The sequence below is a fragment of the Lentinula edodes genome (assembly GCF_021015755.1).
Source record: "Lentinula edodes strain Le(Bin) 0899 ss11 chromosome Unknown C8R40scaffold_5, whole genome shotgun sequence".
NCBI classification, from domain to species: domain Eukaryota; kingdom Fungi; phylum Basidiomycota; class Agaricomycetes; order Agaricales; family Omphalotaceae; genus Lentinula; species Lentinula edodes.
The window spans coordinates 50,086-72,605 of record NW_025764311.1 but is presented as its reverse complement, the minus strand read 5'-3'; the positions used below and the strand labels follow the sequence as shown (position 1 = coordinate 72,605).

The window sequence follows — 22,520 nt, the reverse complement described above, 5'->3', positions numbered from 1 at the left end:
ATAACTGTGATTTACGCCGGCCTGGATATCATCAACAAGGTGTTCAGTTTGAAATACCATAGGGGAAAAAGTTCTTCGCTGACCTGCGGAGTAAAAAGAACAAGGAATATGAAGTGTATGAAGGCTACCAGAGCTGGGGAGCATTGCATTGCATCTTGGACCATGATTTATAGTGGGGAGTCATTGCTGGAGGTCTCGTCTCGAAAATATGTTGGTCTCCATTTCAAGAATTATCCCCCTCTGAACAGAATGCATCATGATACATACACCATTCATGAATGACAGCTCCGGCAACTGGTGGCGAGACATAATGTAATGTTTACTGCATTTTCTTGACTCGGTTTGGATGGACATAACTGAAGGATTCAAGTCAAATCCGTTTCTGAGTGATAGAGTCGAAACGTGGAGCAAATGTTCCTGTATGACCATGAGCAATAGAGTAGTATCGAAATGGTTTCCCATGGACGGTGGAACATAAGGCGAGCCCACCTGGCATCAGTCGGACAACGGAGTTGAGTATGCAACATTTCCCTTGTACGGTGGAGCATAACTTCAGCTAGGCTCAGCCCTGCTGGCATCAGGCCCACGACGGAGTTGTATAGTATGTATAAGTCGCCGCAGTGGCATCGAAATTCAGATGGGGATGTGCAGAATCGTATTCCGCACCTGGCCGAGTTAGATATTTACACGGATATTATATGAGACGCGTCTGGAGCCTCATACATACTTAGTAGAATTTGAGCAGACCATACAGCTATCTTTCCCATCCCTATGATTCAATATTAAGCTCCAATTATTACCTTCAATTCTCATCAGATGTATTTCTTTGCAAAATCTGGATTGTATAGTACTCTAGCCTACTCTAGCAGAGCAGATGAGATTCTTTTTGTCGTGCACATCGCTGCCGTATGTTGCTGCCACAGAACAATGTAGTTGAGCTCTTCAACGCTACCTGGTACGGGCTCAGTACGGTTATACTGTATTGAGCTACCCAGACCAAGTAACATGGCATGGCCATATTATATATTGCTAGTTGAGTTGTCTCTCACCAGGCTGCAGTTATAAATACGTGGATTGCAAGGCATGCAGCACAATACCACCTTCATTCATGTCGAGAACGCCTAGTTCAAGATGGGTCATAATTATGAACCTGAAGCGAGCTCTGATTATATGCGGTGCGGCTGACCGGAATGGCTGTCGAGCCGAATCTCAGACACACGCTACATAACCGTTCTTTCCTCTCCTCTTCCTGCCTTGCTTGCTCTCTACCTGCTCTCTTCCTGAACGATCTCAACACAATGTCAATGTGACAATACTTGTTTCCAATGAAATATCCCTCCAAAACAAAGCAGGCCACCTCCGGACTCTCCTGAGCGCCGCACGCGCGTCACACAAGGTCCCCGTGTCGAACCCATGTCGATCTGAGGAAGGAGAAGAATCGACTGGCGATTAGTATGTAAATATGTTTAGCTGAATTTTGGCACCAATTTTGATAAAGTGAGTTTGTTTCTTCCTATTTCTCGTCTCTAATGCCGCTACTTCTACTAGATCTCACGAAAGGGCCGCTAGTTCGACCTCGGACAAGACCGCGTTGAGCGGTTGTTAACCAAATGAAAAACCGAGCTCCGAGCTAACTAAGCCGCTAGCAAGGAAATTACGCACTCGACCGCCGAAACTCTTGAGAAAAGTCTTTGATTTTGTGTCAAAACCCTCGTACTTCCTCGAAAGCGCATCGCAATCTTCGAAAATGGCACCCGTCTCATCTCCTGCATGTCCTCATCGACGGATTGACCCCGATTTTCCTGGGTCGAAAACGAAATTAAGTGGAGTATCATCGGCGTAGCGTTGTTCAGGCTAGCTCAGGCTGGTATGTCGACACTCAATTCCATCCCCTTGGTCCAGTTTGAATGCTTTCAGCCAAAGCTGAATCATGCTGACTGAATTTGGGATGAAACTCCGAGACTCTCGATAATGTCGGATATTCTCATCATCGAATACATATTATTGTCATTTCATTCAACCTAGTACTACTTACTTAACAATTTCTTTTCATCGGCGGTTACCAGTTTGGCTGTAACCATTGTGGCATCTTGTGGCTGCTACTGCTAACACTAAAATGCTATCCTAGGATTTGCGTGTTTCAATCCAAAGATCCAATTCAATTAACGTGAGTCATTCGTAGCTGCAGTGCTCAACTCAAGCCTAACTACCTATTTTGCATCTACGCCGGTCCCCCCCTTAAGTTTGGGTTCTACGCTAAGTTCCAAGGATCCCCCTCAATTGTATTTACCGCTGTATATTGCGCTCCGTCAAGCTTCAAGCTCCTTCACTGTAGTACAATTACCGCCTTGACTTCTAGCCGCTCCAAATGGCATGGTTAAAGTCGTACGTTTTTCCGAGTCTGGATGCAAAAAATTCAAACATTTTTACCAGCGTAAACACGGCTCTACTGTGAGTTAGTGGTGGTGCTTGGAACCTCATAGTATGTCGAGCAAGTAAGCCTGTTCGTGCTCTGAGACCTCCGAGTTTGAGAACTGAGTGTACCATTTTTTTCTGTATGATGAACTCGAAATATGAATGGTATCAGAAGTCAGTTGCAGACTTCGGAGCGCATGGGAATCGGTAGTCGACTTGGAGACTTTGTTGGATTTATCTTGCGGCAGCCACAACTCCATGGAAAATACTAAATACATATGAAAATATTATGGTACTAAGGGAATTATTTTTCTTTGACCTGTTCGAGTTATGAATTAATTTCAGTACAGGCGGATGTAAGTACTTGCTCAAATTGAGGACTCGGCGGAACAAGGGACTGAAAATAACACCCAGCGGCATCTACTTGAGTGTCTGGGCAGCACACAAGGAGATGGGTTGAGATGACTCTAACATTTGGCATTGGCATATGTATTAGTGTCATCATTTTTGGAACAGCTTTCGTAACTGAGGACGCCGCTACATCTACATGCACACTTTTCCCCGATACTCAAGGCGTCAGAAGTAGCTAACTGACAGAACAAGCTTAGTCTCAGTCTTCAAGATTGACTGCTAATGGCTATCAAAGATGGTAGGAGAGTAAGGGGGAGGGGGGGTTTCTCTAGCTCTGTTCAAACCTCTAACGTTGACCCTTCAAGTTGTACTACGTGTTATATTCAAGTTTGAAAATAAATACAGACTCGGATATTCTTATATTATTAAGAGATGTCAACTTTGCGGCGGTAGCAATTCCGAGTGAGCTACCTATAATGGTCTGAAACTTCCGAGCATGTGCAGCCAGTGTAGTTGTGTAACTCTTCCACCCAATTTCATGATATGTAAAATATACTTCGAAGTCCAAATACTTCAGGGAACATTACTATGTATTATCTCGGAGCATATGAGAGGCCGCACTCAAGATTTAGTTATCTGCTATTAGCAGACAGCGTTCCAGACTACTTAGGAACGCATGGTATTCTGTAGTCGAAACTATGTCCGGGTTATATTGCAACCACAATTCCATAACAAGGACGTAAACATAAGTGAATTATTTTCTTCTCCTTTTGCAACATGTCTTGAGTTTAAAATTATGAGATAATTTCAGTACAGGCGGATGCAATGAAAGGACTCGGAAAAATGACTGCGAATAATTCTTTGAGTTTACTTGAGTGTCTGAGCAACCCAGAAGGAGATGAGTCTGCCATTTGCATCGTCCCGCTGATATTTGTCCCCGACACCCGAGGTGGTATATGCGTCAGCAGTAGGTGACATCCAGGTCAGGATCAGCCTTAGTCTTCCAGGATATTGACTATGAGCCGCTATAAAATATGGTAGAGAAATGAGGGGTGTTTCCCCAGCTCTGGTTAGCACACATATACACTCTCAACTTCCTCATATTCAAGTTCACTCCGCAGGTGAGTGACGAGCTCAACGCATTATTTGAGCTCCCTGTCCCCTGGTAGACGAGTTGACTGAGTATTATTTTATTTACAGGTCGGCGTGAAATATCTACTCTAGTTCCTGTACACATTAACCTCCTCCGAATCCTCGTTGCTCAACATTGCCAGTCTCTCATCTTCGACCTTCTATAAGATAATGCATTATTCTCAGCTTCTCCGCGTCCTGTTGAGTGCCGCACTCGCTCTTCATGCTACTACTGTGACAGCATCCCCGATCCGTGCTCCTGACGTCGAGGGTGGGGTTGGAGCCTCTGCACTCGGAAAGCGTGCTACTATCGAGCTCTACCATGTCACTACCGCTGCTTCAGCGGCTAGCATCCACAGCGGCGGGGTCAAGCTACAAGTCAAACCCACGATAGGTGATGACTTCAATCCCAAGGGTATGTGTAATAGTCCACCATGATACTGAGCCGTTGCTGAACTCATTTATCTGCTCGAAAAATAAATAGGTAAAGGAGGATTCTACGTATCAGATAATAAGGCGGGCATCCTCGACTGGTGCAAGAAACGCCAGGTTGATGCTAATAACGTGAAAACCAACTGTGCCGACTTGATCACGTTCAAGTTCGACGAATCCGCATTGACCAGTCTCAAGGTTCATAAATTTGGTCCTGCTACTTTGTCATCCACAACGATTAATACTTGGATGGAGGTAAGTCAAGTGCTTGCTAATTCATCCTTGTATTCAGATGAAGTTTAATAATCACCTATAGACTCCCGACTTTGAACAATGGCATGAGGTAAGGAATAAATCTGTTTTCGGATTCTCGCAAGCAATGCCGATCACGTAAAATACGTTTCTTTAGTTCACGTCGTTTTGTACGCATGGCGAACAGGGAGATGATGAAGTCAAACTCGCCGCAGACCTTGAAAACGGAGGAGACGGGCTAGACTTAATTATCGGGGTGAGTCCCAGCCTTTCATTAAAGGGAAAATTTGGCTAATACCGTTTGATATCTAGCCTATGGTAGGAACTGAGGTGAATGGAAATTTTTCTCTCCAGAAGTGCATCAATAACTGAAATTTGGCACCGTAGACGCTTCGACAATACGCATTTAGGACCACCAAGGCCTTGGGACATCTTACAGTTGAGTCCGTCACCAAGACGGGACTCTAGTAAAGCCCCGGTGCAACAGGCAGGAAGTAGGAATAATGAGATCATTGAGATGTACTTACTATTTTATCCTTGGTTACTTGTACTTCGATGTTACTAAGTTAATCAAGATAATAATAGCAACATTGCTTATGACGTATTGACCTTCCCGATGCAAAAATCGATAATGGGTTCCTAACATTGGTGGGAAAAGAGCTTGATATTTGGAAGGTGTGATTGTCATGCAGCGCAGCTGAGCCATGGCGACGCTCTGAACGCGGTCAAGGTGGGATCAGAGGAACGCTAAGGATAGAGACTTTACCAAAATGGACGATGGAACAGGAACTTCTTGAAGACGGGGGGAAAGACGGGACGACTGGTTCGAAACGCCTCCGTATCATGATAACCCGATTCCACCATGTACGAGAGTTAGATCGCGACGTTGTAACTTGAAGGGTTGGGAATATTACTGGAATATTCGACGAAAATGAATATGGGTATATGAAAATACTGAGCGTCCCAGCGCAATTTGACTCTCGTGAGTTTGCTGAATCGTCGAATCGGGTCTAGAGCAGATGTTGTGTATAGTGTAAGGAGGAAAGGAGGTAGAAGAAGAAGTAAAATTGGAAGGGGTAGAGCAAATGGAGGAAGTGGAGTACATCAAGGCCCTAAAGCCGAAATCGGGATATCAGAAATTTCACTATAATCCGTACCTGAGCCTAGTGTACCGACCATCCTCCTTCCCAAGCAAACACAATGAGGAGGCTTTAATAACAGGTAGTTGATAGTGATACGACTCAGTACGCACCTTTTGCTTACATAACAGAATAGTATGTCTAATCATTTCCTTCAGTACGTATTCCATCTCATGGTGCGACTTGGTTCTCAGGTTTTCACCATCACCCTCCTGACAACAATTGTCAATATGAACGAGTTCGTTGGAAGCACTGAGGCAAAAGGCCCTCGACCGGGTTCGGGAAGGGCTAATCTAAATAATTTTTTCACCTTTCGTCTTCTTGCTCCAGAGACACTTCTTGAACACACTGACGTTGGCCTGAAGACGACAGAAGGGTGACAACGTGTGGACAATCTAAGGTACAGGTTGTCTTCTTGAGTGAAACTTAACTTTTGCGCGGCAAGGATCGTGCATCGCAAGAGATCCATTTTGCTGTCATAGACGAGTCGCGAGGTAGCCAATATCAAGATGAGCGGAGCCTCGGACCGTTGACAAAACCAAAAATCAATGGCTCTTACCGCTGAAGAATCATTGCGACTGGAGAGCATGATGAGAGGAAAAAAAAACAAAAGATTTCGTGCGACCTGAACGTTCGAATCTTATCTACTAATCAGTTGTTATCTTATCATTCTCCTCTTCTCTCTTCTCTCATCTCACGACCTGCCTTGCCCAATACCTGACGACGACCTGAACGAACTAACGACATAACGACACAAACACACGCGTACCAAGACTCGTCTTCTTCGCTCCCATGGCCACCAATACTTCTAGTCTATCGGGTTCTAGCGACAGCTTGTCCACGCTCCTCCCAAGCTCATCCTATCTACTGGCTTATGCTCTTCCATTGCTCTTGGTCTCGCTAATCTTGACTTTTTTTGGAGCATTTCTGACCTTGGATAGGACGAGGAGATTTCGTGCTAAGAATGATATGTATGTGATGCCAGGGAGTTTTGGGAAAGAGACCAAAGGGTTGAGGTTAAAGAGAATGATGGTTTTGGAAGGAGGCGTAGGAGGCATTCTGCTGGGCTATGCGTTTGGTGGTGAGTCCTTCCTCAAGATTTCTACTTAAAGATGAAAATAAACTGAGGAACTGTGTAGTACATCTGTCAACATTCCTCGCGTTAATTATCCCAAATATTACCTCCTCCGATCTTTCTAGCGGCGCCTTCATAGCTATCTGGGTCTTATCCGCGTTCACTACTACCGTCCTTGCCGCACGGTATAGCATTGTTGCCTTAGGTCTTGCAGGGCTCTCCGGTGGAGCATCGTCTGTGTTAGGCGTATGTATCATCATACACCCTCCACTGGAAGCACGTGTGGTGTTCACTATCGCGGTTATGGTCATATCAATGATTGCAATAATGCTTAGCGCGTTCATACCTCCTCTTACGAGGTTCAAACATCCTCTGCTTCGGTTCGCTGCATCGTCGACGGGTTCTTTTGGTGTGACAATGTGTATTTCTTTACTATCTTCATCGTCGTTTTCCTCTTCTTCGGCATCATCACTCCAATCCTGGTCCTCCCCCTGGTCTCACCTATATCTGCCTGCATCCTCCTCCTGGGGAACCTCCACTGAGAAAGGCTTTTCAGCTTTGTTCTGCATTCTTATCTTGGCAGGTACAGTGTGCGATTGGGCATTTTGGAGGAAATGGGGAGAATGTCCTGATGAGAAGTGGGATTCCTATCTGGCGGAGTATGCTGTGAATTTACCGAACGACGTGAAGAGGGCAGGGAGTTTTAGACCGTTCGAATCGGTTTGGGAGAGAGTCTTTGGCTCGAGGGATAACAGGAACGAGGAAGCAAGGGCATTAAAGGAAGGAAATTTTGAGAAGGAAGTCGCCTTTCAAATCGATGACGCAGAATTGGGTTTAGACTTGGATGCGGAGTATCTCTCGAGTCCCGGACCTGGCAAACTCCGAAAGTTCGACTCTACCTCACCGTTTACTAATTCCGTCGACGAGCCTCTTCCTTTGTATAAGCCCCACCCGGGTCTTTTACTCAAGAATGGCCGTCGTTCGTCATCTTCGAGATCCTTATCTTCTCCATCGCCTGGGTTCCGAAAGAAGGAGATGGTCAAATTTCGACCGTTGGATGAGCTCAGTTCTTCTGACGAAGACGAGTTGAATCACGAGAAGGAACGAGCACGGATCCGAGCTGTTAGGCGACGTACTGACCCGAAAATTCGCCCTATGTCGCCTAGTTTAAGCGATACTGATAATGCTTTATTCGGTCCACCAGACTATTCGGATTTCAAAGATAAAGGCGACAAGGGTAGGACTGTTGGTGAGGAAGACATCGTCAGCGGTGCGACTCGCTCGATGTCATCTACTCCACAGTGGACACCCAGATTTCTCAAACAACATCGTTCTTCCCTTTCTTCAGCTCATTCCTCAGCACATTCTTCGCCGTCTCAGACTTCCCGTTCTTCAGAGCGAACGGCAGTAGCTTCTTCAAACTCACATCCAATCCCCCCTGTGCTCGCAGAAGCATCGCCATCACTCTCGACGCCAACATCAACTAAGGCACTCCCGGTGACACAGCCGCTCGTCCAACCGCTCACTTCATCTGTCACTCCCCCACTCGTACTCCCAGTCCCCACGACGCCTTCTCTACTCAACGCCCTGCACAGGGTGGAGAAAGCGAGGAATGAGGCGTACAGGCGAGAGATGGTTGGCAGTGGTAGCGGGGGTGATGGTCGTGATCCGGTTATCATGCGAGAAGAGGGTCGAGGACAGCGGTGGGGTGACTTTTGGCATGAAGTAAACGAGGTAAAAGTGAAAGGGGGAAACAGAGGAGAGGGTAGGCGATAAGCGAGCGATCCTGCTCATCCATTAAACCCCTCTCCTCTCTTCTCCGTCTCTTCTTTCTCTCCCCATCTTGTACTCCTACATTATCCGTGTTCCCCACTTTTTATCGATTTACTTTTCGTTGTTCTTCGTTTGCTTTTTGTCTCCTCCCTCCCGTTTACCTAGTCCCCCGGTACACGACACCCTCGACGATTATTCTCACTGTCGATAGTTAGGCTACTTTTTTCTTTTATCATTATTATTGCTTATTGCTTGTTGTTTTACTCATCATGTTTTTCTTACGATCTTAACGATTCATGACTTTCTGACGATACCTATAATTCTGGACCTGTCATTTCAAATTGTGCTGCCATATTCGTATGTACTTCTATCAGTGTTCATGGACTGAACCTATATCACCATGACTGTAGGCTCCTAGTTGAATATGCTTACATGACAACACCTGAGAGCCTATTGACTTGGTATTCGAAAATAGATGTTGTCCGTGTGCTTCGGGTGTATGCCAGTGTAGGCACTCCTCCTGTCATTGCCGCGTCTACGTCTACACAGGTCTACACACGATGATACATACATTTGATGTAATGTGATGTGTTGCCATCGCACTGAGCTGAGATAGTAGTAGTAAATTAAAGCAATGATCATCAATTTGCAATGAGCAGCAGATCTTTATACGTATGTATCATCGTTGTAACAAATTGTTCTGCCCATTGAGCACATTAGTATAGCGCAGTGCGTTTTTTTCCTAACCCGTACGATGAATTTCCACCCCCGACAAAATCATAGATCATAAGTTGGAATTTCAGTGCTTAGTGTTGACAATCCCCAGTCATGTTCTTACTGGCGCATTAAACATTGAAAGTTGAACAGTCGAATTCTGTCAAGACGTTGAAGATAATAATATCAGACAAATTATGAGAATCGTTCAATAATATCTACGCACTTCAAGAAGCGCGCAGTCGGCTGAGCTGGCGATGATTGGACCATCTCTAGGCCTCAATCAGTGCACAAAGTACTGCCTATGTAGTATTGCAGTTGAAAGATCCGGGGTTCTCCCAAGTTCCACTGACGCAACTGCTTAGCGAATATCATGAACATTTGATGTTGAACGGAGAATCATGAAAACCTCGAGTCGAGACTGAATCCGTTTATGCATGATTGGGAACTTTGGAAGAGATGGACAAATAGAGCACTGTTTTAACATGAGTTGATGATCAAGAATGGGCCTCAGTTTCTTGCTTCGTTCAACCGAGACGAGGATACCTGTTAGAAGAAAGCGCCGAGTTGCATAGATAGCGGTCGTTTCAAGTTTACAAACTCGTCACTCACCAGAATTAGAAGGTTGAGCTGTGCGAAGTATTAACATGACAGAGACAGCGTATGTTTAACGAAGTAAGTTTGAACTCTCAAGTTTGAAGTTTGAAGGCGAGGTCATATCACGACGTAGTCCTTGCAACCAACTTCGACGGACTTGATGGAAGTGTGGCAATTAAGAAAGCATAAGAAACACATAGGATACCTTAGGATACGCGAGATACAGTCATGAAACTTGTGACAGTGGCGAAGTGATGAATGATCCCTTGAACGTCGACTTTGCAATTTTGGATTTGGGCACCAGTCGATAAAATATTCCTTTTAGATTCAATGGTTACCTGTATCATCGTGCAGAAACGTGGTGGCAGAGCACAGCTATGCTAAAACCGAGTGAAAGCGATGCGGTAAGCTTACATAATAATTGTTTCCGTCCAACGCCTTCTCAAATTAATCCTTGATTTCTACCGAATTTACCGACCTCCATGGCTATGATATATAACAAATTAAAGGTTAAAAGGGAACCTACGTCAAGGAGAATTTCGGAGAATCTCATCAATATTCCATTCCGTGAACCGTTGGCGCCGTCGTCTGGTTACTTCTTTGCTACGCAGTTCGGGTCATAGCTTTTTCTTCCTTCTATCATCCATGTATTCACAGCACTCCTACAACCATACTCCTGCATCAAGTATATCACACGCATCACAAAGCAGTGGCATTGGATGGAACAGTATTTCGCGTGTCATTCCAGTAAGCACATGTAATATATATCTTGCGCTTAATCAAACTGACCCATAAAAACTCGTTCTCTTCATCTCCATTCGACACTCGAATTCGCAAAAAAAAACTCTCACCACCCCTCATCCACTTCACTCTGATCATGCATCCACCTGCCTACTACCAGCGTGCTCAGGGAGATGTCCCATCTGCCGTTCGCAATCTCCTGCTATCCATGAAGCAATTGCAGGACATTTTAAAATACTGGAGCGTAGGTCAGGCGACCGAAGCCCAGGTCAGCGACGTATACGTCCAAATCGGGACCGATTTCAATGCTACAGTGAACGCATTCACATATCACAAAATAGATCTCAGGTTCGCACTCGTTGTTTCGAACCATTACGAAGATTTCACCGTCTGATTTGTTCTGTTTCTTTCTTCAGTGATTTACACTCGATACCCAAAGACCTACGCGCAGTTCTGGAACAATGTCTCGGGGAAGACCCTTCCCCACAAATCCTCGCTGTGTTCATGCCTCAGGTTCGCCAAGTACTACATAGGCTTCTGCGGGGACTCCAATCGCGACAAGATGCCTGGCGGGCAGTAGGAGGACAAATGCCAATGATTCCATTTGACCCTCGGTGAAATCGTCTAGCATCGAGTTGTGGTACGTAGTGGTTATCCACACTACATTCCACGTTCGGGTGCAGAACGAAAAAAAAAGTTGGCAAGTAAAATCCTACACAGAATATTTATATTTTCTCCGTGATACCATTCTCGTTGTATTTCCATGTCCATCTGTACTGTGAGAAGTGCAATCTTATTTGCCTTTTTCGCCTCCGTCTCGTACGGTAATATATCTAACTTATTACTTCGTAGAACAGCAGAAACTCCCTCGTAAACACTATTGTTGTCAATGTAAGCTTCTACATAGATTCCAGATAGAATATTTCCTTATTATCTCTAGTACCAATTGACGAGAAATATTCTCCGAAATGACCGTGATTTCAGGACTGTGAGACGTCCTCCTTCTCCTTCATATTGCCACGGCGTTTGTCCAGTGCGACTCGTCGGTGCCACATCCTTGTACGTCCACCTTAACAACAAGACGCCGCAACGCCGATTCAACGTTGTTTTATACGTAGCCTTTAGGCAAGCTGTAGTTATTGCTTGGAAAGGGTCTTTGCAATCCCGAATGTATAGAACTACTATTGTACGGGTAAGACTTCTGATGAGTCCTTAAATCTTCTCGGGTGGCCAGCTGCTGGTCTCTATAGTGTCGAAGTCTTTTTGGTCACGCAATCTTCAGGAATCAGCAGTCTTCAGCATCCTTCAACTAAGTTCTTGTACTTGCCAGGTCCGTACCTTCTGTGCCCGGCTGTCCTGATCTTCCTTATCTCCGAGATCTACTTCATCCAACAGCAGCAATCTTTAAAGCAGCTTTGAAAGTCGGCGGCGGTGACTTCTATGATCCTCCCTTCAGGCAACATTAGAATATGGGCAAGGTAGCCCCCTGCACCCAGGTGGGGATAAGCTTATCCTAAGCTTGAAGCAGTCATTTTGAAACTTCTTGGAGAGCCAATTTACAAAGGAAGCAAGACTGGGGAGTTAAGACTACTCATATTATAATGTCTGACTAGTATGACTTTCTCCGACTCACATATTTTTTGTGCAGATTGAACAGCATACATCCGACTCCATGTCCTCGTTCCTCTACAAAATTATCAAACTTTTACCCTTTTCCTTTATTCTAACAAATTTCAATCCTCATACAAATCTTCCTTCGCCTTAAGACACCCATGAAATTTCTTATAAACAATTGAAGATCGTCTACAAAGATGTTCTTCTTGATGAGAACTCATAAGAGGTTTTGTTTAATATGTTTTTTACCAATTCCTCGTGTTGAACTTCACGCTGATTGTGGTGTTACTTTCAGGGATTTCTTGCCGCTGAACGAGGCTCATAGTTGAACTAGCTGAGGTTGATGCAGTGAGGGTCGTTAGAAGCATCCTGCTGTGTTCCGACACTGGAACATATGCATATGCATGATATGCTCTGACAGCTCCCTACTGGTATCGATCCGATAATACGCTCACGTATCAACCGTCGTGGTATAGTCAATCTAAGTGTACCAACTTGCAGCTGATAGTCAGGGGCCTGTGGGATGAATTGTCGACGTCTACATATAATTGATGACCTGCAGTATTGCGAGCTACACATAATATGAGTTAGTATATACCTATGGAAGTAGTCGTTCTAGAAATTCAATGCCATCGAGCTCATCATATTTTCAAGCCTTCGCACACTACTTTGTGTCGATCTAGTTGTAGCACGAAAAGCCACACCGCTGTTTATCTCGAATCCTATCATTATCCACTGCTTCTCTGACCGTGGATACATTTGAGCGAACTTCCTCACCCTTGTTTTTGCAGTTTCGATGAATGATTTTGGCAAATAGGGTTCTTCTCGCTTCAATAAGCTGGATTGTTTTATTTGGATTTGGGTGGTATCTTTGCATTGCGATGAGGGAGGATCATGAGTCAGTCCTGGACGACAACGAATACTATCTCGAAATGGGCTGACCAGAACCAACAGTGGCAGTGATTCCCGTGGTATCAGAAAGCGCATAGTTCTGCTCAGCGAGCCGAAGCAGCTCCAGAATGTCTTGTACATCGGTTGGTTGCTTGTCACGCATGAAGAGCTTGGCAGATTCACCGTGATCTTGCCAGGCTTGTAATTTGAGCAAAAGAAGAGGGAGGAAAGGCATCAATGGGTATTTGGCGGACCTAGAAAAGGCTAATTCGCAACCAGTAGATGAATTGCTTGTAAGAACACTCACAGAACTGAAAAATAGATATTGTCCGTCTGGCGGGTATTCCCAACTCGATAGATACGACTAGGATCCACAGATGGAATGTTCATGGTTCCAGGGAGGAGCAAATCAACTTTACAAGAGCGACGATATCCAGCAAGTCTGAACCACAGCACTCGATATGTCGCCAGTGGATCTTTGGATGCAATGAGGTAAAATGTAGAATTGTATTGGACCAGGAGATTCTTGAGCTCTTCTTGAGTATATCGAGATGTCAAAACGACCATATCGATGTCCTGTTACGTCGGGACTTAGTACGAGAGGAGGACAATGGTCATACTACATAATGAAAAACTCACGTTGGGCACCCTGGACATTCCGTACGCGCAACATGCAACGCTACCTACAAGACAACAATCGAGGCGCAATGATTTCAAGCCTTCGATTGTCGCTTGAGTCGCAGTGTGTAGCTCGCTGCTCGTTACTGGGTATCTCATAGGCATTGGGATACTGATGGCAGTGGTCCAGAGTGCTTGAGGGGTCTAAGTTCTCTATCAGATGGTTTTCGGTGCTATTAAATTGGTTCTGGAACTTTACTTTACTTTGGCATGGTTGGAACTTTGTTCAATAATGTAACAGATCTTCTTCCGAGCTTCTTCGGATACAGAACCTTGAGTTAAGTTAAAAGTTATTCAAGTTACGAAGTTTTCCCAACTCACTAATCGAAAATCGTGATTCATGAACGCGGTTGCATGGTACATAGCTCGAGTGTCGTATATAATTAATGCCCTCGAGATATAGAACTATTAGAATACAATCGAGTATTCGTGTTTATGGGTTGGAAAAGAAATTCAGGCGTCGTCGAAAGAGCTTCGGCTGACTCCGGGGTCATCACGTTCGTTCTTTTCCAGACTTCAAGCTTTTGCACGAATCGTTTCACGAACTTTTGTTCAGTCCAAACGTTCTTCCCAATGAATTTCTGTAGATTATTCACTCACACAGAGCACGCCATTATTAAAATTCCCACATTATCGATCAATAAGACTGCGGGCTTGGATTTGAAATGCTTCAAATGTCTTCTCGTACCATCGATGCTCTAAATCTTCCAGCCCCATTTTCCGTAATCCCTCGAGAATCTTTGCTTTTTGGCTTCTCGCCCATACATCGCTTGGATCGGATTTCGGATGACCTCTCGAATGCGATTATCGGGTACAAAGGTATTAATGGCAAGCTTCGTCTTGTGGTTCTCTCATTCTTTATGGAATCCACTTACCGTGTCCATCCAGTGAACATCTACGCCAAACGCGACGATTGTAACTCTGGATTAGCTTTCGGAGGTAACAAGACGCGAAAATTGGAATACCTCCTTGCGGAAGCATTAGAACAGGGAGCTGATACGCTCGTTAGCATTGGAGGTGTGCAGAGTAATCATACTAGGCAGGTAGCCGCGGTAGCAGCCAAATATGGATTGAAGGTATATCCTCGTTTCTACTTTCGTCCTCAAATTTCACCCTAACATTCTTTATGTGCCCTAAGGCTAAACTTGTTCAGGAACACTGGGTCGACTATGAATCATCCGTCTACTCCAAAGTCGGAAACATTCAACTCTCGAGACTGATGGGTGCCGATTCAAACCTGGATCATGACTCGAAATTCGGCATCGAGCACAAACCCACAGCAGCCTCTCTCACAGCGCAAGTTCTGTCCGAAGGAGGCAAGCCTTATTATATTCCTGCCGGAGCTTCCGATCATCCCCTAGGAGGATTAGGATTTGCCCGATGGGCATTCGAAGTGTACGCACAGGAGAAGGAATTGGGTGTCTTCTTCGACACGGTTCTTGTGTGTGCTGTTACGGGGTCGACATTTGCAGGGATGATCGCAGGGTTCAAATTGCTTGCGAAAACGCATCCGGAGGATGGAGAAAGGCTGGGTAGGAGGAAAGTTATTGGTATTGACGCCAGTGCTACGCCTGCAGAGACAAGGTCTCAGGTGTTGAGGATCGCGAAAGCCACAGCGGAGAAAATTGGGCTCGGTGCGGATGAGATTGAGGAGGACGATGTTATCCTGGATGAAAGGTATCATGCAGGAACATATGGCATTCCAGACAAGCAGACGATCGAGGCTATACGGTGCGTTTTTCTTGAATCTCTCCGAGTCTCAGGCTATCTCCGCCTTCGAAGAAGTCCCTTATCATAAGACTGATTCTTATTTTTGCAGCTACGGTGCGCGCATGGACGCATTCATCACCGATCTGGTGTACGAAGGTAAAAGTCTCGCTGGCATGATAGATATGGTGAAAAAAGGAGAGATTCGCGCACTGGATGGGGAAAATTCCACGAATATTCTATATGCGCATCTTGGGGGCCAGCTAGCGTTGAATGCGTACTGGGATATGGAGGAGAGGGCTATATAGTGTAGTTTCGCGTAATAGAAGATCGTGTAAGTGACAACGCCTCCTGCTCTTAAAATCCAGAATGAGAATTTGATCGATTTGTGAGCCCTGAACGAGGGCAACCCGAGTTATATTACCCAATCTTTGGACTAAGCCAGATGCATGTATATTCAATAATATTATAGGCGTAACTATCTAGCAGGGATATATATGTATGTACGTTTATACAGGTATTGTGTGCACTAAGGTTGGGGAAGGTTGGGGAAGAGGGTCCCAGCTGCAGTGAGGTCCGGTCGATGCGGTTAGCTGCGATGGGTAGGAGGGCCCATCCTGCTACCACTGCTCACTCAGTTTGGACTGAATCAGAGGTCTTGAGGGTTTTTTCTTAAGAAAGTTTGTCTTTGTGAGTGTTGATGATCTGGGTGGCTGAGCAGGGTGGGAGGGAAGGGAAAGAAAGAGATGTTGAAGCGGAGGGGATGCTTCGAGACGAGAGGAGACGAGTCGACACGATCTGACACGATGCAGTAGAGGCGTACTGCATCATGTGCTCGTTCGAAGACTCCACAGGTGTCGGCAAACCGGCAACACGGGACTACGGCTGTGCAATATTTGTTCCCGAAGCGCGTGCCCAACAAAGAATTCTCCTTCGACGATAGACAGTGACAGTGACAGTGACCTCATCGACCAACTTACAACATGCGGCACTTTCTTTCCTTCACTCTCATCCTTTCTCTGATACCGTTCTCCTTCTCGGCCTCAGCAGATTTACCACAGACTCCTCTCAACTCACCAGAATTTGAAATCGGAGACACATCGTCGTATCTTCAGGTCAACAATATGCCTTCACTAGCGGATTTACTCACTATTGAATCCTCGGCTTCGATATTCTACTCTTATGCTCGTGAGCTTGCTTTGAGTCAGCTCTTTGCTGATTCGAAAAGCTCTGTGTGGGACGGAGATCAGAAATTGACTCTTGCAAACGGTGGATTAACGCTGCTTGTACCTACAAATAAGGCGGTTATGGCGCTTGCGAGGAAGCCGTGAGTCGGACTCCCATCATGGCTGTCTGAATTCCGATTCCAATTTACGTTTGGCGATAGACATCAAGGACCTCCACCAAAGAATGAAAACGAAGGCATTACGATATCGGATGAGGAATTCCATAAGCTGTCGAAGGAGAATGTGCAGAGATGGGTCGAGGCTCATATCATTGCCGTGAGTCGGGCTTTCGTCACTTTCCGTAGTCTTTTACTCCCACCGGTAGCTTTCATTCATTCTTCCACTCCGTCTCAATTCTACTGCACTACTATCATATTGGTATTTTCATTATGGCAGCCTACATACCTGGTCCTATCACTCTCGTACTCAATCATATCTCATATCACTTTGTATTTTCGTTCCTTGGCTCATATTCCGCTTTAACTACCCCGTACTAATGTTCCCTCCTCATTTAGTCCTCTCCTTTGACCTTCCCTGCCCCTACAGTGACGTACGAAACTGTCCTTCAAGGTAAATTCGTGTCATTCACATCAACACAAAGCAATGGCGACGACGAGGATTGGAAGACGGTTACAATTGAAGATGGTATCAAGATTCTGAGTATGAAGCAAGTGCGTATCTACACTACGTTTTCGAACAATAGTTATAAGTTCACAATCTAACGACATGAACATTGTAGGCATCGAACGGTGTACTGTATATCATTGATGGAACGATCGATGTCGAATAATCGTATCAATCAGGATATGCGGAGTGAAAAAAGACGACGGTGAATGGTGTATCAATGTATCAAAAATCTTGGCTGAGATAATGATTATCCGAAATATCTATCTATCTTGAGACCCGCTCTCAGCTTGAACCTTCTCTTACTCTTCTTGTTGTCGTCAATACCGAGAAGGTCTCGGTCTTAGATGTGGTCAGTACGCTGTGAATGATGCAAAACGCATAAATTTTCTTTTGATCGACCTTGTAAATATTCAGCGCAATTGTAAGGACGAATTTGGATCATATCCTATCACCGTGTGCAGGACGTCAATGCCAGATGCTTTTCATACTTTCTCATGTAACTGGTAAGGTGTTTCTTGTTAGATTTTCCACTGACCTAGGCTAAGGTAGCGCGTCCTAGATACTCAAATACACGCACGAATGGTACATATAGTCAGTGTATATACTGAATCAAGTACAAATATTGAAGTACGTGAAGATAGAGTGCACTAACTTGAACCTTTAACATAACGACTCGGATAGCCTACAATGGTAGTACAGGTGTTATGCGAACAGTAGTAGGGCAGATGTTATGTACAAGTTAAGAATACACCTTTTGGTTGCTGGTGGATGAAAGGTTAATGCATGAGTTCGGACTGAGCGTGTGGACGGGAAATAGAGTAAATTTAAAGACGTCGGAAGGAATACGAAGTGAGTGCCCGAACAATGTGGTTCAATGCAATGAACTGTGAATTAGTAGAAAAATACCTACGTTGAATTACACTCAAAAGGTCTATGGTTGTAAAAGTACATAGATACCTCATCATGAACCACATCACGTTGATAATGATATAGTTGTATGTAGACAAACTTGTTGAGAATATCCTCATATGTTCTCTGACATTCTGAGATATTCTAGGAGCAACCTCAAGGAGTGCTCCACGGACACTTATTGAAATATGTAGAATATTCCAGAAATACTTTGTACAGTATACAAGTGGCTCAAGTAGTAGCTGCAATCTAAGCAAGTCATTATTCTTATATATTATCAATCCCGGTGTCCTTGGCCTGTTAATTCAACCGTGCTGAACTTGAAGTGTGAGATTTGGAGTCAAATATAAGCAGATGGAAGAAACTCTTTCTAATCCACCAGTTCATTCGAGCCTCAAATTGTTGCGCCTGTCGGATAAACCTCGAGTGCTTAGTGGATAGCGACTGCTGGATCTAGAATCCGGACATATTCCACCAGTTCTTTCGAGCCCTCGAATCGTTGTTGCACTTGTCGGAGAAACCTCGTGTGCGTAGTGAATAGCGATTGTTGAATCTAGAATCCGGACATGCTAAAATTGATCTGATAGAAATGAGCGTCCGATCAGTGAACAGAACTTCGTGCACATGTACCGTGATTCTTGTAGAGACTCCAGTGAAAACTTGGTTGTAACGTCAGAAGAACCTTTCCTACGACTGCATTTCGACCTAGGTCATCTAGTAAGTGCAATTCAATATACGAAAGTGGTATCGATATATCCCATACAGGAGGAATAAGACTCTAGGACTGTAGAAACATACAGCATCCGAGTCAACGGTTCCGCTCATGGACCGCCAGCCAAGATGACTTTTAAAGACTGAAAAGGTTCCGAAACTTCAAAACGTGCCCTCTTCGGACGCGTACGCTCTCCAATGAAGGTGTTGGAGCTGGTGTAGACGCGGTGCACAGCATATGAGTAAGGAAGGTCGGATGAAGGATTCGTATTTGTGGCACAAGGCGAATTAGGATATTGGAGACGTCAAAGTATAATTCTATTTGTAGTCAATAGAAGCATGTTTGATTTGCTTGTAGCTAGAGGTTTTTTGTTGAGAGATTGACTCAATGTTCATCTATGTTCATCCATTTGGCACAATTTGTTAATAGGTATCAACCGTATTGTGATGCTTGAGGTTTTATGATATTGCAAGAAGTATGCAGTATAGTAGGTAACAGGTTGAATGAACCGACAGCAAGGTGAATCCAAGGGCCTTTGAGGCAGGGGATTATTGAGGGAGCTTTCGAATCTTGAACGCAGAATGAACGGAAGCAAGCTGCAGTACTGTGGGCCTTGCGACCGGCTTGTGGACGATTAAGATATCCGGCCGTAGCTTGCCGCACCACGCGAGTCTCTTCTCTTGCCGCAAGCAAAAGACTGTTCTCTCTATAATCTACAGTATAATATCTATCCTCCACTGTTTTCGTAAACTCAAGATCGGCTTCAAAGGAAAGTCACGGTCAAACTTCAAACATACTTAAGAGGAACAATGAATATGCAACCTGAGCATACGACCTCTCAGGCTCTTTCTCTTGGTCTTCTTCATGGTCTTTGGACTAATTGTCTTCATCGCTGCTGTACTTCTAAAACCCCACCCGCATCTTTATGACTTCTTATAGCTCTCAAATTTCATACGGTGCTGGCTCGTCAAGGCCATTGAAGAGAGGAAAGGCATGCTTAACATGCAGGCGCGTCTGTTCCAATCAAATCCCACCCATCTTAACCTGTCATCATAGATTCTTTAAGATTGTATGTTCTTATCTAGTTGCACTTTGCCTAAACAAACTCTCATCAGAAATGTGATGGGGCTCGACCAATATGTGGCCCCTGTCAACGGACTCCGAAAGACGATCCTTGTGAATATGCTGACGGTCCGGGAAGGTCAAGGGTTCGGGCACTCGAGCAAACGGTCTCGCGTCTGGAGGCCCGCCTTCGAGAATACGAACATCCTGAAGAGACCCCATCTATGGTGCTTCATGATCCATACCAGTCTGGTCAAGGCCTCGGCAGCGACGCGATCGTGCGAGTAAATATTGACGACCCATTATCGTCGTATTCCACACATAGTTCTCCATCCTCATTTTTTAGGATATCTCCTTTACGTAGTACACATACTGGTATGGTATGTTGCCATACGAATTCTTTCAACTGATAATCTTGGTCAGGTGGATCATCTGGATTATCGGATACGGCAGAGCCAAGAATTACTCTACCTGGAACCAGAAGTCTGTACGTTATAGATTTTCATTCCCTTGATCGCTCTAATATTCCGCCAGCCTCGAATGGTTTTTTGCGAATGCAATGTCTTTTGGCTTCTTCCTCGACCATTCGCGTTTCTCGGATTCTGCGCTGTTGCCATTACATTTTGGGCATCAATCCAGGCCATGTCCGGGCCTATTGAGCACCGTGTATCTATGGGGTATCCATCTATCCCCACAAACACAACGTGAAGATCTTGAGCATACCTTGCTCATGCGCGCCCTTCGAGATACAGCCTCAGATCTCAGTACCTCTAACCCACATCCAAATCGATTCATGCATACCATTCAAGCTGAGACCTTGCTTGGCTACTATTTTTTCCGTAATGGTAATATCCTTGAAGCCAAACGTCACGCCTCTAGTGCCGCATCTCTTGCTCTAGGGTGTGGGCTTAACACCCTTAGGTCCTCGCACGAACAGCAGCAATGGAGCCCGAACATCAACCTTCCCCCCTCACAAGATGCAATTGAGGAAGGCGAACGGATAAACGCATTCTGGGCCGTATTTACCCTCTATCAAGATGTCGCCGTCACAGTGGATTCTCCTAGGTCTGTGTGTGGGATTTTTGATGCTCCTGGATGCCAGATTGATACTCCATGGCCCTTAGATATGGATATGTATAAAAAGGTATGTTTGAATCCTACCGCCTTTCCATATGCGTTCAAAGCTCATTTTGTGTGAATTTCTAAGAATATCCTGCCGCCTCGTAGTTCAATGACAATACATGAATTCCTCAATCATATTCAACAGAGTGTTAACGAGCATCAACCTGCAAGTGCGACGAGTATGATCACGAAGGCATCTTTACTTCTACATCAAGCTTCATTCGTCGCTGAGCAGTATGATCCAAGTACGTTATTTTCAAGCCCACTTCTATCTTCTATCTACTTACAGCACGACCACTGCAGACATGCCCACGTCCGAAACCCAAACTCTCTTTGCGACATTCAAATCTGTTCAACAGTTGATCTCTTCCCTACAGTCTCAATTGTCTCCGTTAGAAAAACTCGACCATCAAAATCAAAACCTTTCAGCCCTCCGAGAAATTCATCTTGCCCACTCTCTCATACATGGGTCGATCATACGCTTGAATGAGATATTTTCAGATTCGAATGCAGATTGCCGCCAGTACTGCGTAAAGAGTGCACAGGCTATGATTCATGGGGGAGGATTTGATGTAGCTGAATTTGGATGTGTGAATCCTATAATGGGTGTATGTGCTCTTTTCGCGCACTGTAACCTGAATCCTGATATTTGTTTCGTAGCCGCTCTGGACCCTAGCTTGTCAGACGCTCGTTCAAGAAATTATCCGTCTGCGTTTTTTACGAACCGGAGAAATACATGGATCGTGGCCATATTTTTTGTCTCAGTCTTCGGAGCCAGCATCGATCTCATCACTTTCATACCGTCAGGAGAACTTACACGACAAAGGAGACTCCTTGCACTTGGACAGTGAAGATCCCCTCTTAGCTTCCCTTCAGCGGGGCCTATCGGCCCTCACGTTCTTCTCTACTAACAGCCCTCTAATGGATAAGTCTTTTTGGTCTTCACCCCTGTCCAATGATAGGTGAGCGTAAGTTTTCTTAGTTATATTTAAGATAGATCTCATCTCGTACTTGCTAAAGACGATATCATTCCCGGCGTTGTGGTGTAGTTAGAAACCCACGCACGGATTTATATCTTTCTGGTTGTACCCAGTCCAAGATGTTGGCAACGCAAATTTACCCCCTGTATTGACTGTGCCCATCCCTCCAATTTTGCTTCCAAATTTACCTTCGATTTCTCAATCATAAAATGGATGTTTCTCCTTGGTTCTACCTATATCTGTAGACTTTCTCTACATTCATGACCCTGTTACAACTGAGTGACCCTATCTGCCAAACTCAGCTTGATTTCAAGTGTGAGTCTGCCTGTTCTTCAAGTTTTCGAAAAATCACATCGCAGACCTTATCTTGAT

General features: G+C 44.9%; 8 protein-coding genes across 8 annotated transcripts; 6 read left to right on the top strand and 2 right to left on the bottom strand.

Moving 5' to 3' along the window:
* The first annotated feature begins 3,674 nt into the window (after positions 1–3,674).
* On the top strand, positions 3,675–5,196 carry C8R40DRAFT_675968 (uncharacterized protein). Its single transcript, XM_046235845.1, has 7 exons — positions 3,675–3,887; positions 3,967–4,312; positions 4,382–4,584; positions 4,646–4,672; positions 4,739–4,837; positions 4,894–4,911; positions 4,969–5,196. Exons 2-7 carry the CDS (start codon positions 4,069–4,071, stop codon positions 5,047–5,049), a joined length of 672 nt encoding a protein of 223 aa, XP_046089889.1. The 5' UTR covers positions 3,675–3,887; positions 3,967–4,068; the 3' UTR covers positions 5,050–5,196.
* Positions 5,197–6,380: 1,184 nt separating this feature from the next.
* Positions 6,381–8,795, top strand: C8R40DRAFT_676182 (uncharacterized protein). Its single transcript, XM_046235847.1, has 2 exons — positions 6,381–6,801; positions 6,860–8,795. Exons 1-2 carry the CDS (start codon positions 6,513–6,515, stop codon positions 8,569–8,571), a joined length of 2,001 nt encoding a protein of 666 aa, XP_046089888.1. The 5' UTR covers positions 6,381–6,512; the 3' UTR covers positions 8,572–8,795.
* Positions 8,796–10,756: 1,961 nt separating this feature from the next.
* C8R40DRAFT_1036932 (uncharacterized protein) lies at positions 10,757–11,238 on the top strand (the record flags this gene model as incomplete). The annotated part of the gene is made up of 2 exons (XM_046223628.1): positions 10,757–10,968; positions 11,037–11,238. 2 exons carry the CDS (start codon positions 10,757–10,759, stop codon positions 11,236–11,238), a joined length of 414 nt encoding a protein of 137 aa, XP_046089887.1.
* Positions 11,239–12,759: 1,521 nt separating this feature from the next.
* On the bottom strand, positions 12,760–14,285 carry C8R40DRAFT_1086952 (uncharacterized protein). The gene is made up of 6 exons (XM_046227363.1): positions 14,125–14,285; positions 14,003–14,075; positions 13,765–13,947; positions 13,433–13,701; positions 13,177–13,379; positions 12,760–13,103 (listed from the first exon to the last, which is right to left on the bottom strand). Exons 3-6 carry the CDS (start codon positions 13,906–13,908, stop codon positions 12,850–12,852), a joined length of 870 nt encoding a protein of 289 aa, XP_046089886.1. The 5' UTR covers positions 13,909–13,947; positions 14,003–14,075; positions 14,125–14,285; the 3' UTR covers positions 12,760–12,849.
* A 192-nt stretch (positions 14,286–14,477) lies between these two features.
* C8R40DRAFT_1037298 (tryptophan synthase beta subunit-like PLP-dependent enzyme) lies at positions 14,478–15,818 on the top strand (the record flags this gene model as incomplete). The annotated part of the gene is made up of 4 exons (XM_046223654.1): positions 14,478–14,622; positions 14,692–14,879; positions 14,942–15,534; positions 15,623–15,818. 4 exons carry the CDS (start codon positions 14,478–14,480, stop codon positions 15,816–15,818), a joined length of 1,122 nt encoding a protein of 373 aa, XP_046089885.1.
* A 132-nt stretch (positions 15,819–15,950) lies between these two features.
* On the bottom strand, positions 15,951–16,340 carry C8R40DRAFT_1086949 (uncharacterized protein; the record flags this gene model as incomplete). The annotated part of the gene is made up of 1 exon (XM_046227362.1): positions 15,951–16,340. A coding segment is annotated over one exon (158 nt), but the record flags the coding sequence as incomplete, so codon positions are not given.
* Positions 16,341–16,493: 153 nt separating this feature from the next.
* On the top strand, positions 16,494–17,526 carry C8R40DRAFT_1166775 (uncharacterized protein; the record flags this gene model as incomplete). Its single annotated transcript, XM_046230905.1, has 4 exons — positions 16,494–16,837; positions 16,898–17,012; positions 17,252–17,407; positions 17,476–17,526. 4 exons carry the CDS (start codon positions 16,494–16,496, stop codon positions 17,524–17,526), a joined length of 666 nt encoding a protein of 221 aa, XP_046089883.1.
* Positions 17,527–19,696: 2,170 nt separating this feature from the next.
* Positions 19,697–22,428, top strand: C8R40DRAFT_675847 (uncharacterized protein). Its single transcript, XM_046235844.1, has 9 exons — positions 19,697–19,992; positions 20,041–20,053; positions 20,100–20,421; positions 20,470–20,533; positions 20,581–21,190; positions 21,254–21,413; positions 21,472–21,776; positions 21,829–22,130; positions 22,189–22,428. The coding sequence occupies exons 1-9, from the start codon at positions 19,910–19,912 to the stop codon at positions 22,298–22,300; spliced, it is 1,971 nt and encodes a 656-aa protein (XP_046089882.1). The 5' UTR covers positions 19,697–19,909; the 3' UTR covers positions 22,301–22,428.
* Positions 22,429–22,520: the final 92 nt, after the last annotated feature.